We start from the raw sequence: 13219 nt of genomic DNA, 5'->3' as shown, positions 1-13219 counted from the left end.
TCTCCAGCTCTCTCAGCCGCTCCTCTTGTTCTCCAGCCCCTTCACCAGCTTCATTGCTCTTCTCTGGACTCGCTCCAGAGCCTCAACATCCTTCTTGTGGTGAGGGGCCCAGAACTGACCCCAGGATTCGAGGAGCGGTCTCACCAGTGCCAAGTACAGAGGGAGAAGAACCTCCCTGGACCTGCTGGCCACGCCGTTTCTGATCCAAGTCAAGATGTCATTGGCCTTCTTGGCCACCTGGGCCACTGCTGGCTCATGGTCAGTCGCTGTCAACCAACACCCCCAGGTCCTTCTCCTCCAGGCAGCTTTCTAGCCACTCTTCCCGTAGCCTGCAGCACTGCACAGAATTGTTGTGCTCCAATTGCAAGACCCTCAAGTTGTGCCAGGGGAAGTTTAGACTGGATGTTAGGAAAAATTTCTTCACTGAAAGGGCTCTCAGTCACTGGTACTGTCTGCCCAGGGAAGTGGTTGAGAGTCCCCATCCCTGGAGGGATTTAAAAGACAGGCAGATGAGGTACTCAGCGATCTGGTTTAGTGGTGGTCAGGGACAGTTGGACTTGTTTATCTCAAACCTGTTTTCCAATCAAATGACTCTATGATTTTTAATTTATTTACTGCAATAATAATCACACTCGGCAAGATTCAGTATCTACATCTAACAAACCAATTTGACTGAAACCATGTTCATATGAGTACAAGTGTCCAAATCCCTATTTTCACAGCCTCCTCCAAGTCACATAATGTGTGACCTCTGTGTTAAGACTTAAAGCATGCAATAAATCCCCAATTTTAACTCGTACTGTTGGCAACATATCTTAAGGTTTTAAATATTTAGTATTTGCTTTTTGGAAGAGTACTGAATCAGAACGATTATTTTTAACACAGCGTTATATGTCCTATATATGCAGATCTTTGTCTTGGTGCCGTACAAATTTTATACCTGTACAGTTAATTTAATAAGACTGCAAATTAAAAAAATAGACTTTTCACTATCTTGCCAGTCAACACAGCATTTACAAATGTTTATAAAATTAGTGGTTTATGTTTATTTACTTCCCTATTTGCATAAATTATTTTAAATGGCTTTAATACTCTCTTGCTAGAGCACCTTGCTGCAAGCGGCACCATCTCTGCTCCAAATCTCTGGGACCATGGTTCTGTCCTGACACCACCTTTCTACACAATCCCATTTCTGCCAAAAGCTGTCTTTTGAAGTCTGGCAGGAGCTTCCAGCTCCCAGTTACATTCTATTTATTAGACTAATAAAAACCACACACATAAAACAGTCATATAATTTAGAGTCTTTCTGTCAGGCGATTTCGGGCTCTGGCACAGCTCAAAACAATTACAAGACCAGAAATCAGATTCTACCTTATTTTTGAAGTGCACTTCAATGGGCATAATGAAGCCGGCGTAGCCAGACTCCTCCACCTTGTACGGGGGCTCCTTGCACACTGAAAAGAGAACAACGAAATGTTAATTTTGAATATAATACAACTTAATCTGAGGGGAAAAGGAGTTGCAAGATGAGAAATGGGTCTCTGACAACTCAGAGCATCCTTAGAACATTGACCCTTGTGGAAAAACCCAAAATAAGATGGTGGTCATGGGTTTAGACAAGAATACAAAAATCTGTTCTTAGCTCCTCCCACAGAAAGGAAACAAAACACTCAGGCCAGAGTCTCCAGGAGATACAATTACATTCGCGCAGCCCAGAAGGCTGACCATATCCTGGGCTGCATCCAAAGCAGCATGGCCAGCAGGGTGGGGGATGGGATTGTGCCCCTCAACTTCGCTCTGGTGAGACCTTACCTGGAGTCCTGTGTCCCGTTCGGGAATCCCTAACATAAGTTATGGAACGGGTCCAGTGGAGGTGACAAAGATGATCTGAGGGCTGGAGCACCTCTGTTACAAGGACAGGCTGAGAGAGTTTGGGTTGTTCAGCCTGGAGAAGAGAAGGCTCCAGGGAGACCTTGGAGCAGCATACAGTACAGAAAGGGGCTCCAGGAAAGCTGGGGAAGGACTTGTTTACAAGGGCCTGAAGTGAAAGGACAAAGGGGAGTGGCTTTAAATTGGAAGGGGAAAGATTTAGATTAGACATTAGGAAGAAATTTTTCATGATGAACGAAGACCCTGGCCCAGGCTGGCCAGAGCAGTGGTGGTTGCCCCATCCCTGGAGGTGTTCAAGGCCAGGCTGGATGGGGCTTTGAGCAACCTGATCCAGTGGGAAGTAGCCCATGGCAGGGGGTTGGAACTGGATGGGCTTTAGGGTCCCTTCCAATCCAAACCATTCCATGACTCTAGAAGTGTAAATTGCCAGTTACAGGTGTTTTGCAAAAAAACCATCAAGACCCCAAAGGCAGGAATTGGAACAGTCCAGAAAGGTAACATTTACTTTGATGCCAATATTTACAAATTGAAACACTCACTATACTATGCAAGCAGATTTTTTTCCTTGCAATGCTCTCCTGCAATGCTCAACTTCCATAGCTGCCTAACAGCCATAGTACAAGCCACTGCATCTGTACCTCCCAACAAACCTGACAGGCGGGTATGCGCTGCTTTACATACACGGAAGCAGAGAAAGGTGAACAGTTTGCCACTAATGTCACCGTTCTGTGTACTGCATAAACGGTGATTACAAAAGTTAATTGCTGCTAAGAAATTAATCTTTGTGCTTCCTGCCTCAGCTCTCACAGCCCTCTACCTGTTGTTTCTCCCCGCTACTCAATCATCTCCCACTGCATTTTAGTACAGTGAGAGCCGACTCTAAGGGTTCTGGGATCATTTATTTGGCCGTGACATAACTACACAAAACAGCTACCAGAGGAAATGAGACCAACACAGATATTCTCCCTCTTGGGAACCAGATGCACTTGGTATGATTTAGGCACTACACTATATGTAAATAAAGCCAATTAAGTAATTAGAGGAATTCAGTGCAAATGTTTTTACTTTCTCTAAAGAACTCCAAGTAGTTAATATGATTAGGAAACAGCACCTCAAACCTAAAAAGCACACAAATTATTTTCCTTTAATGCAGATATATTATCCCAGCTTTCAGCACTTCTACCATCATTAAGGTGCTAGAAAGCAGCACTCAAAATTCAGCTTGGGGTGGGGGGGGAAAGAGAGCATCTAAAATAATCAACATCTCTAGACTTGCCTGAACTTGAATTGCATGCAAGAGCCCTATCACATAGAGGAAAAAGCCCCAAACCAAAGCCCAGTGCCAATATGGCAGCAGGAACCCTCAGACACTCTGCCAAGCAGCCTTTGTTCCTTAGTCGCTCTATTCTAACAAATTAAAACGAGTACACGAGCAATCTGCCAGCAGCACAAGCCACCTTCACCCGCAGATTTTGCTCCAAGGAGGAGCGAGCCGTCTGAAGAAACCCTTCAAAGAAACACAGAAATAACACACATCTGCCATACCACTTCTGTACAACCCAGACCGTCTGGTCACGAGCAGTCGGCATTATCAGCAAGCTAAGAAAGCACCCGAGACCTCGAGATGGAAAAAACCATCTCTTTAGAGGCAGAGATGGCAGCTGAAGGAGCACAGACCATGGACGACCTCAACACAGCTGTTTATAATAAAGTAATTACAGCAGATGACAAGAACTGTAGCATGGCAGACTGTAACTTCTATTTCATAAATCAGCTTTCAGCACAGTATTGCACTTGCTTATCATACATCAGTTTTACTACGCCAATTGGAAGGAGATATTATTAACATACAGACTCAATTCGTAGCCTTATGAGCCCAGCACCTCTGAGTTACTTTCCACTGTGGACTCCCACAAAACCCAAGGCAGCAGGAGGTCATCCTCAGACATCCTGCACGGCCAGCCGGCTTCCAAAGGAATATTTCAAAGGACACATATTACAAAGTCATTTACAGCAACACTCCTCAGTAGCCAGCATTCCTTGTAACACCACACAACAATAACACTGCACATGCAGTTACACAATCTTAAGCAGATCTAAGTCTGCTGCTGCTGAAAGGGCAATTCCTGCTCGTCCACCTCAACCACGCATTCCTGCTGCCCTGTGCCAAGAATAAGGTTGATGTTGCTGCACAGCCAGAAAGAACAACGAACAGATCCAGCAGAAAAAAAGCTACAATTAGTTTACTGTCCCAAACCTTGCTGACTACAGAGCACTTGTGCACAAGAAGATACAGCCAGGGGCAAAAAGACCACCACCCCTATAGCACTGTTCATTGTTGTTGGCTTAAACACACCTGCAACTCGGAACGGGAATAACCCTGACAGCTATTTAATGATTGATGCCAAAGTCTCCCCATTCCAGAGTGCACACAAACCATATATTGGAGCATCCAGTATTATCAAACACATCTTTCCCATTTTGTAACACAAACTGACTTCTCCTCAGGGATCTGGTTTAGTAGTGGACAGGTACGGTTGGACTCAATGATGTCAAAGGTTTTTCCTAACCAAACGATTCTATGACTCTATGCTGTCACCGAGGCTCTTGGAACCTGCACGTACTAATGCTTAAATAAGAGGAGAAAGCAACTCCCCTTCAGCCTTTTCACTGGAAGAAAGGTCCCATTCTCCCTGACCTTCCTCAGACAGAGACAGGAAAGATTAAAGCTGTAACACACACAGCGTACATTTTTCTCCTCTTTAAGGTGATATTTTACAGGAAAGCGACAGTCTGAGATAATCCTGATGTGCACAATGATCTCGCCTATTGAGGAGATCTAACAACGCATCTCCACAAACACTCACCTCGCTTGGGTTTTGGGAAGCTCTCATGTAGCCGGAAGACCACTCTCTCCACAAAATGCTGGATGTCACACTGCTCTGGGCCGCGGACAAACACCATCCAGTCATGGGTGAACCCTTCAGTGGTTGGCTTTTTCCGCAGTTGGGCTCGGTGCCCCAGCTCCAGTTTGACTTGAACCGTGCACTGTTTTAGGACAGAGGTAACACCATAAGCAAAAGGAAACAGTTAACATTATGCACAATGCTAAGCCCCATAGCCAGAAGACAATCACCGCAGGGGAGGAGTTCAGCAGCCTCCACAGAGAGATTGGTCTAATTCTGAGAACTACAGCATTGTCAACAGAAAAGGTATCACAAAAATAGCTCCTAGCACCATTTCATACCTATTTTCTCCCCAACATTAGCATTGCAGAGAAAGCAGCTTCAGAAGAGGGGTAGGTTTATCTCCCTCGCTTATCAACTGAATTGTCAGCAAAGTCCTGATTGCGGAATCTTTATTTCTGGAAAGTGTCAGAGACAGAACTCGATGTTCACAGCTTACAAAATTCACAGCACTGACAGAAAACTAATCTTAAAACAGGAAAAATTAGATCATGAATTGGTGTTTTATGATATTCTCTGGGATATGTAATCCATTACAATACTGCTTGTATTCTTTTAAATGTATTTTATTAACATACTTTCAAAGACCAAGTCTAACACAGCGCATGCTTGCACAGCATCCAACGCTAAAATGACCCAATTCTAGTTTGCACACCCGAATCCCACTTTAATCATGGAATAACAGAGAAGGTGAATTCAGTGTCGCACAAATATCCCATTAAATGTCTTAAAAAACTGATTAAATTAATTGTGAAGATCCATTTAATATTGCAGACTTCTCAGTCAGAAAAAAAGCAAATTAAGTAGAAGTAGCAGAGGAAAGTCAAACGTGATACAGACACAAGATAAAGCAAGCAAATCTCAGGGAAAGGTTTAGGACAGGGAATAACACTAAAGGGATCTGACTGCTTGCTAATGCTGTGCATGTGCATGACACAAACCAGACCAGCAGCACAGCAATCCCAAACTCAGCCCAACAAAATCCAGCCCCAGCAACTGGAAACTTACAACAAAGAGGCAGTTTTGAGTCTTTACCCCCTTCTTCACCCAGGACTTGGAAATAAGAGTCTTGTTCTTTCTGGCAGTTCCCAGCAAGGGAAGAGGCAACATTGTGTGTCAACACCTACATTACAGGTGGACACATACGCAACCCGAGGGCATTGTGTTAAACGATGAACATGGAAAAAGCAAGCTTCCCAATATCTAGACAAACGTTTAGGAGAAGCGCTATCCTCATTTCCCCAACAAGGAACATGACAACAATTAACGCTCAAAAAATACTTTTGCATATCCATCCTGACATTGAACGGGAATGTGAGTTCCAGGGGATGGTTAATGCTCTCTGAGAAAGCATAAGTCACTCAATCCCAGTATTCTTTTCTTTGTAAAAAGATCACACAGGAGGTCTACAGAGCACCAGGCATCAAAGCTCGACCTCCCAAACTGCAGCCTGGTTCTCAGCTCAGCTATAAGCCTTACACACTCTTCTAGGCAATTATCTTGATAGTGAGATACTTTCAGCTGCTGTCCAACACATAAATTCTATGACTTGGGGACAAACTCATCAAATTAATTGCTTCACCTGTTTTGCTACAGCATTCCTTTACATTACCTTCCTCTGCATGCTCTCTTGGCAGGCCATTTTTTCACATTCTAGACTTTAGGGCTTATCTACATTGTCTCCATCTCCCTTCCGCGCTAAAAATAAAGGTATGCAGCTGTCTGTTCCTTCATGTTATGTTAAGGAATAAGAAAAAAGACAAGGTGTATTTCACTCAAAGCACGGCGATTTCTCTTAGTGCAGAAGAGCATTACATGGAGACTATCTACCTAAATCCTAAGCTCACATAGGAGGGTGCCTGCAGGTCTACTTTATCTGGGATACATCCCACAGCCTTCACGCAAGCATTCATATCAACTGATCCAGTCTGTTCAGCAGCTTCACATTATCGATTCCATAATTACCCTTTAAATCGTGCTACTGTTGCCAGTTACTACCCCTCTCCAGAGAAGCGCAAACGACTGTCGGTCTACAAAATCTGCCTTTCTAGTTGAAACGGCTGAGAAATTCTAGCTGAGAAACAGATGGGATTATGTGTAAGAGAACAAAATTAAACATGAAAGAGAGCTGTTTAACTGAGAGTGAAAGTTGTACTTGCTACACTCCTCACATATCGGTCCAATTAGCAATCGCTATGAATTAAGCCAGAAGTTGAAACACATTTGGAAAGATCTCCTAACATAACAAACATCCAAAGTTGCTCCACTGAAAATGGAGGTTTTTCTTTTTTTTTCCCCAAGCATGTCTCTCAACAAAGGGAAATCAGGATCCTATTCAAACAATTTGTAATACTACAAAGGAGTCTGCTTTTCAACTTCTCAATAAACATTCTGAAAGCTGCTCTGCTTTTTTGTTTGATGTGCTAATTGCCTGAAATCCATAACCAGCTTACATTCCCTCTCCTTCGGCTGATTATTCCAGGGATAGCGGGACTCGCCGCCTGCACCTCAGCCCGGTAGGTAACCTGTTACCGGCTCGCCCGCCCTCGCACACAAAAGCCCCGCTCCACATCACCTCAGGTAAACTTCCAGCATCCACCCCCGCCTGCCGCAGCCCCCCAGCCGCCCGCCCTCCCGCCAACAGGCGGCTTCCCACCGCCTCCCCGCAGCGGTAATAACTCTCCCGGTGGCATTAACCCCTTGCACGGCGGCTGACGGGGGCAGCGACGCCGGCACCACCCCTTCCCGGGCAGGAATTTGCGGGAAACGCCGCCGCTTCCACCCTCCCCGCCGCGGGCGAGGCTGCAGCGCGGCCGCCCCCGAAGGGACGAGCGACGCCCCCCACCCTCCAAAAAGGGGGCGCGGGGAAAGATCCGTGACTCCCCAAAGAGGGGGCGACGCCCCCCAGCAACACCGAGGGGGTATCACCTTTCCCTCCAAGACCGGGGGACGCCCGCCCCCCTCTCAATGCCGAGGGGTCCCAGCCCCCTCCCCGGGTGCCCCCGGCGCAGGAGATTGGGGGGCGGGGGGGGGCGGCGCCGGGGTTCCCCCCCCCACCCCGGGGCAGGGCGGGCGCCGCCGCTTCCCTCACCTGATTGTCCATGGCTGGGCGCAGCGCCGCGGGCCCCGCTCGCTCGCTCGCTCCCGCCGCGGCGGTTTACGCTGGGCGGTCGGCGGGGGGGGGTCTCTCTTCCCCCCCTCTAGGAGCGAAGGCGCTCTCCGTTTTCTTCCCCCCCCCACCCCCCTCCCCGCCTCCTCGGCCGCCGCCGCCTCCTCGGTCGCGGCCCCTCACGGCCCCGCCGCCGCCGCTCGCCTCATTGTGTGTCACTCACAGGCAGCAGCCCCGCCACCCCCCCCGCTCCCGGCGCCCGCCCCGCGGAACCGGAAACCGACGCCGCCAGAGAGGCACCCGCGCGCCGCCAATGGCCGCTTCGCGCCGCGCCGGGGGGCGGGGCTTCCGCCCGGGCTCCGCCAGCCCCCCCCGCCCCCCCGCGACTGGCGGCCGCCGAGGCCAATGGGCGGCGGGCGGGGCCCGGGGGGCGGGGCAGGGGCGGGGCCGCGCCGGGTCAAGCGGGGAAGGGGAGGCGGGGCGGGTGCCCCCCCTACCCCGCGCCCCTGTCCTGCGGCGTGGCCGGGCCCGCGCCCGCCGCCCTGCCCGGCGCCATCCCGCAGAATCACCGGGTTGGAAAAAGAACCGCAGGATCATCGAGTCCAGCTATTCCGATCAGTCACTAAACCATGCCCCTCAGCAGCGCATCCACCCGCCTTTTAAATACCTCCAGGGATGGGGACTCAGCCACCTCCCTAGGAGCCTCTGCCAGTGCCCGATGACCCTTTCTGTGAAAAATCTTTTCCTGATATCCAGTCTGACCCTCCCCTGGCGGAGCTTGAGGCCATTGCCCCGTGTTCTGTCCATGTCACTTGGGAGAAGAGCCCAGCTCCCTCCTCTCCACAACCTCCTTTCAGGGAGTTGGAGAGAGCAATGAGGTCTCCCCTCAGCCTCCTCTTCTCCAGGCTAAACAACCCCAGCTCTCTCAGTCACTCCTCATAAGACTTGTTCTCCAGCCCCTTCACCAGCTTCGTTGCTCTTCTCTGGACTCGCTTTAGAGCCTCAACATCCATTTTGTAGCAAAGGGCCCAGAACTGAGCACTGGATTTGAGGAGCGGTCTCACCAGTGCTGAGTCCAGAGGGAGAATAACCTCCCTGGACCTGCTGCTCCCACTGTTTCTGATCCAAGCCAAGATGCCATTGGCCTTCTTGGCCGCCTGGGCCACTGCTGGCTCATGTTCAGCTGCTGTCAACCAACACTCCCAGGTCCTTCTCCTCCGGGCACCTTTCTAGCCAATCTTCCCCTAGTCTGTAGCACTACACAGTCTTGTTGTGCCCCAAGTGCAGGAAAAGTCCCCGATCCTCTTTCCCCTCCCTTGGCTTCCTCACTGACAGCACCAAATCCCACCTATGTGTTCATTTCCTACTCAAGAACGACGGGAACTGCAGCTCCCGTTGCAGCGGGCACAGTCTGGGGTGGCTGGGCTGGGCCAAGCCCTAGTGGTGCTGCCCACCCTTTGTTCTCCTTGTTCTCCTGGTACCCACAATGCCGGCAAATAAACTCTTAAGATTCGTTTTGGAATGCAAACATCCTTTCTTAGGCCTGGGCAACATAAGGCAGTGATCACTGATCGTGTGCAGCAAGGCAAGAGCTGAGACAGAAGAGATTTCCCACTTAGGTGCACGTGTATAAATTTTCCCAGAAATCTTATGCATATTCTGTTACTCTCCAAGGACTCATTTTAAGGTTACTATGAACTTCACAACAGTGAAATCTCTGCTAATTTGGAGCTGGTTTTGGCTCTACCTGACCTTGCATTAGAGATGGGGAAACACTGCAAACAGAAACACTGCAAACATCTGCTCAGTACAGATCACACTGAACACAAGATGTTGTCATCTTCAAATAATAAGTGTATAGAAAAACACTGTATTAAAGAAAACATGCTCTCAGAGGGACATTGTGTCTTACTTTCAAAAAAATAGAATTAGATGAAACTTAACTCTAGTTTAAATCAAAGCTATTCCACTATTTGTAATGGTAACTACTTCTTGTATCACCCCCTCCGTCTCTCTCCTTCCTTCTCATTTTCCCTCTGCCTCATTTTCCCCTCAGTGTTTTTCATGTTCCCTCAATGCCTCCCTATTTGCCCTCATTTCTCCTCAGTTTCTCTAATTTTCTCCTGTTCTCCCTCATTTTCCCTCACTCTGCTTCATTCTCCCTTTCTCTCCCTGATTTTTCCCCTTGCTCTCCCTCATTTCTTCTCAACTGCTCGTGATCTCTCTCATTTCCCCCTCTATCTCCCTCATTTTCTTTCAGTTTCTCTCATTTTTACGTCAGTCTCCCATGTTCCCCTCAGCCTCACTCATTTTTTCCCTCAGCCTCCTTATTTTTAGCTCAGTTTCTTTCTGCCCTTAACTCTCCCTCATTTCCCTCTTCAGTCTCCCACATTCCCCTGTTTCTCTCATTTTTCTTACAGTCTTCCTCAATTTTGCATAAGTTTCTCTTGCTTTTCCCTCAGTCTCCCACATATTGTTTAATTTTTTCCTGTTTCCCACGTATTGTTTAATTTTTTTCCTGTTTCCCACATTTTCTGTTTCATTTTTCCCTATCTCCCTAATTTTCCATGTCTCCCTCCAGTATCCTTAACTTTCTGGTTTTCATTTTTCACCTGTGTCCCACATTTTCCCTCATTTTCTCTCAATCGCCCTAATTTTATCTCATTTTCCTTCAGTCTCCCACATTTTCCTTCAGTCTCCCACATTTTCCTTCATTTTTCTCAGTCTCCCTCATTTTCCCCTCAGCCTCTCATATTTCCCTCCATTTCCCCCTCAATCTCCTTCATTTCCCCTCATTTTCTGTTTCTTTCATTTTTCCCTCACTCTCCCTGACTTTCCCCCTCACTCTCCCACATCTTCCTTTGGTTTTTTTTTCCCTCAGTCTCCTTAATTTCCCCTCATTTTTCTGCCTCCCACATTTTCTTCATTTTTCCGTCAATCTCTCTCATTTTATCTCATTTTCTCTCACTTTCCCCTCACTCTCCCACATTTTACTTCATTTTTTCCCCTCAGTCTCCTTCATTTCCCCTAATTTTCCCTTCAGCCTCCTACATTTTCCCGCCTCCCACATTTTCCTCTCAATCTTCATTTTATCTCATTTTCCTTTTATTTCCCCCTCAATCTCCCACATTTCCCCTCACTTTTCTCTCAATTTCTCTCAATGTTCCTTCAGCCTCCCACATTTTCCTTCATTTTTCCCTCAGTCTCCTTAATTTCCTCTCATTTCCTCAGTTTCTTTCATTTTTCCCTCAGTCTCCCTCACCTTCCTGCCTCCCACATTTTCCTCTCAATCTTCATTTTATCTCATTCCCCCTCACTTTCCCCTCAGTTTCCCTCATTTTTCCCCTCAGTTTCCCTCATTTTTCCCCTCAGTCTCCCTCATTTTTCCCAGTCTCCCACATTTTCCTCCATTTTTCCCTCAATCTCTTTCATTTTATCTCATTTCCCCCTGCCTCCCTCAGTTGCCCACACTCTCCCCTCACTTCTTCCCTCAATCCCCTTCAGTTTCTCTCATTTTCCCCTCCATCCCCTTCAGTTTCTCCCAGTTTCCCTCTCTCCCCTCCATCCCCTCTCTCCCCCATTCCCCCCCTTCTTTGTCGCGCTGCAAATGGAGGCGGCGCTGGGCTCCCGCGGGGCATTTCCATCCAAAAAATAAAAAGAAAGGGGTGGTGGTGGTTTATTTTACCACCCTTTAGCCCTCCGCATCCCAAATAACCACGCTGGGGTTTGGAAGCCTCAAAGGAACGTGACTGTTTTGGCGCAAATCTGCTTTTAGACGCAAGGCGGAATTTTTCTTTCGTGCAACTTTTTGGTTTGAAATAGTTTGTTGGTCCCTGCGAGGCGGGAGAAAAACGCCTGTGAGCCAACACCGCTGTGTGTGAGGCTAACCCGTCGCCACAGGCAAGGATTAATCGGTTCCCAAATCATTCCAAAGAGCCGGTTCACCTCATCAACCTGGTAAAGGATATTAGCGCAGCAAAATGCTTAATCGCTTCAGTTAACAACAACAACAAAAAAGAGCCTGATTTGGATTCTTTCAAGTGCTCCGGTTCTCATTTTCCATGTTTCTGTCTGATGCTGTCCCAAGAGATATCTCCTCGGACAGTCTCTTTTCTTCTCCCTTGAGACAGGGCCCCTTTGGCTGGGAGTTCTCATTGATATCTTTAATTGTGGACATTATTCTCACGCACGTGACCCCTAGGTCTAAATCTTTCATTTTCTAACTCGCAATCCGAGCTATTCATTCCCAGCCTCGTCGCGGCCCTTGATGGTTACATGTTCCTCAATCTTTTCTGGAAACGTCTCCATCCTTCCAAGTTTGACTCTGCTCTTGCTCTGTTGAATGTGCTCCTGAGATGTTGCTCAGGCACACAGGACCCTGAACTTTTCCCTTTCCTGAAAATTTTCCTGTTACTTCCTCTGAAACATCATTAGAATTTGCCTTTCTATTTGAATTCCCACCAATGACAATATTTCTGTGTCTTTATTTTTGAACAGCCTGGTGTTAACAGTTGTTTTCGTGCTCTCCCATGCTGTCCCCCTACTTCAGGGAGATTTAGGCTGGATATTAGGAAAAAATTTTTCACAGAAAGGGTCATTGGGCACTGGCAGAGGCTGCCCAGGGAGGGGGTTGAGTCATCTTCCCTGGAGGTGTTTAAGGCACAGGTGGACGAGGTGCTAAGGGACATGGTTTAGTGTTTGATAGGAATGGTTGGACTCGATGATCCAGTGGGTCTCTTCCAACCTGGTTATTCTGTGATTCTATATTTGCTTTTGCTACTTTAAACACAAGTTACTTTTCCAGCTTCCATCTGCTCTGTGGTCTGGGGTGGGATCCAAGTGTGAACTTGGACACTTCCAAATTGGGGATGGAAAACACCAAGTCAGCTTCCACAGCAGCTCAGGCTGTCCAACAATTGGTCATTAAACTGTGTGGAAGAAGTTGGAGTGCCCAATTCAGGCTAGGCCATGATTATACTCGGCACTGGCAAGGCCTCACCTCAAATCCTAGGTTCAGTTTTGAGCCCCTTGGTACAAGAAAGACACTGAGGGGCTGGAGCACATCCAGAGAAGGGGAATGGATCTGGGGAAGGGTCTGGAGCACAGGGGTTATGGGGAGTAGCTGAGGGAACTGGGGCTGTTTAGGCTGGAGAAAAGGAGGCTGAGGGGAGACCTCATTGCTCTCTGCGGCTCCCTGAAAGGAGGCTGTTGTGAGGAGGGTGCTGGTCTTTTCTCCAAAGTAACAAGTGATAGG

General features: G+C 47.8%; 1 protein-coding gene across 1 annotated transcript in view; it reads right to left on the bottom strand.

Annotated features, from left to right (window-relative positions):
* The window catches only part of MLLT1 (MLLT1 super elongation complex subunit), a 33317-nt gene extending 25234 nt beyond the window's left edge, over positions 1–8083 (bottom strand). Inside the window, exons 1-3 of the mRNA XM_069878345.1 lie at positions 7948–8083; positions 4758–4938; positions 1372–1454 (exon numbers count right to left, since the gene is read on the bottom strand). Of these exons, the coding sequence (XP_069734446.1) occupies positions 1372–1454; positions 4758–4938; positions 7948–7959 (276 nt within the window). The 5' untranslated portion in view covers positions 7960–8083. The remainder of the gene's footprint in view (positions 1–1371; positions 1455–4757; positions 4939–7947) is intronic.
* Between the last annotated feature and the right edge of the window lie 5136 nt (positions 8084–13219).

This window comes from Phaenicophaeus curvirostris, chromosome 28 (assembly GCF_032191515.1).
Source record: "Phaenicophaeus curvirostris isolate KB17595 chromosome 28, BPBGC_Pcur_1.0, whole genome shotgun sequence".
Taxonomy (NCBI): Eukaryota; Metazoa; Chordata; class Aves; order Cuculiformes; family Cuculidae; genus Phaenicophaeus; species Phaenicophaeus curvirostris.
The sequence above is the reverse complement of the archived record's forward strand: the minus strand, read 5'-3'. Positions and strand labels throughout refer to the sequence as shown.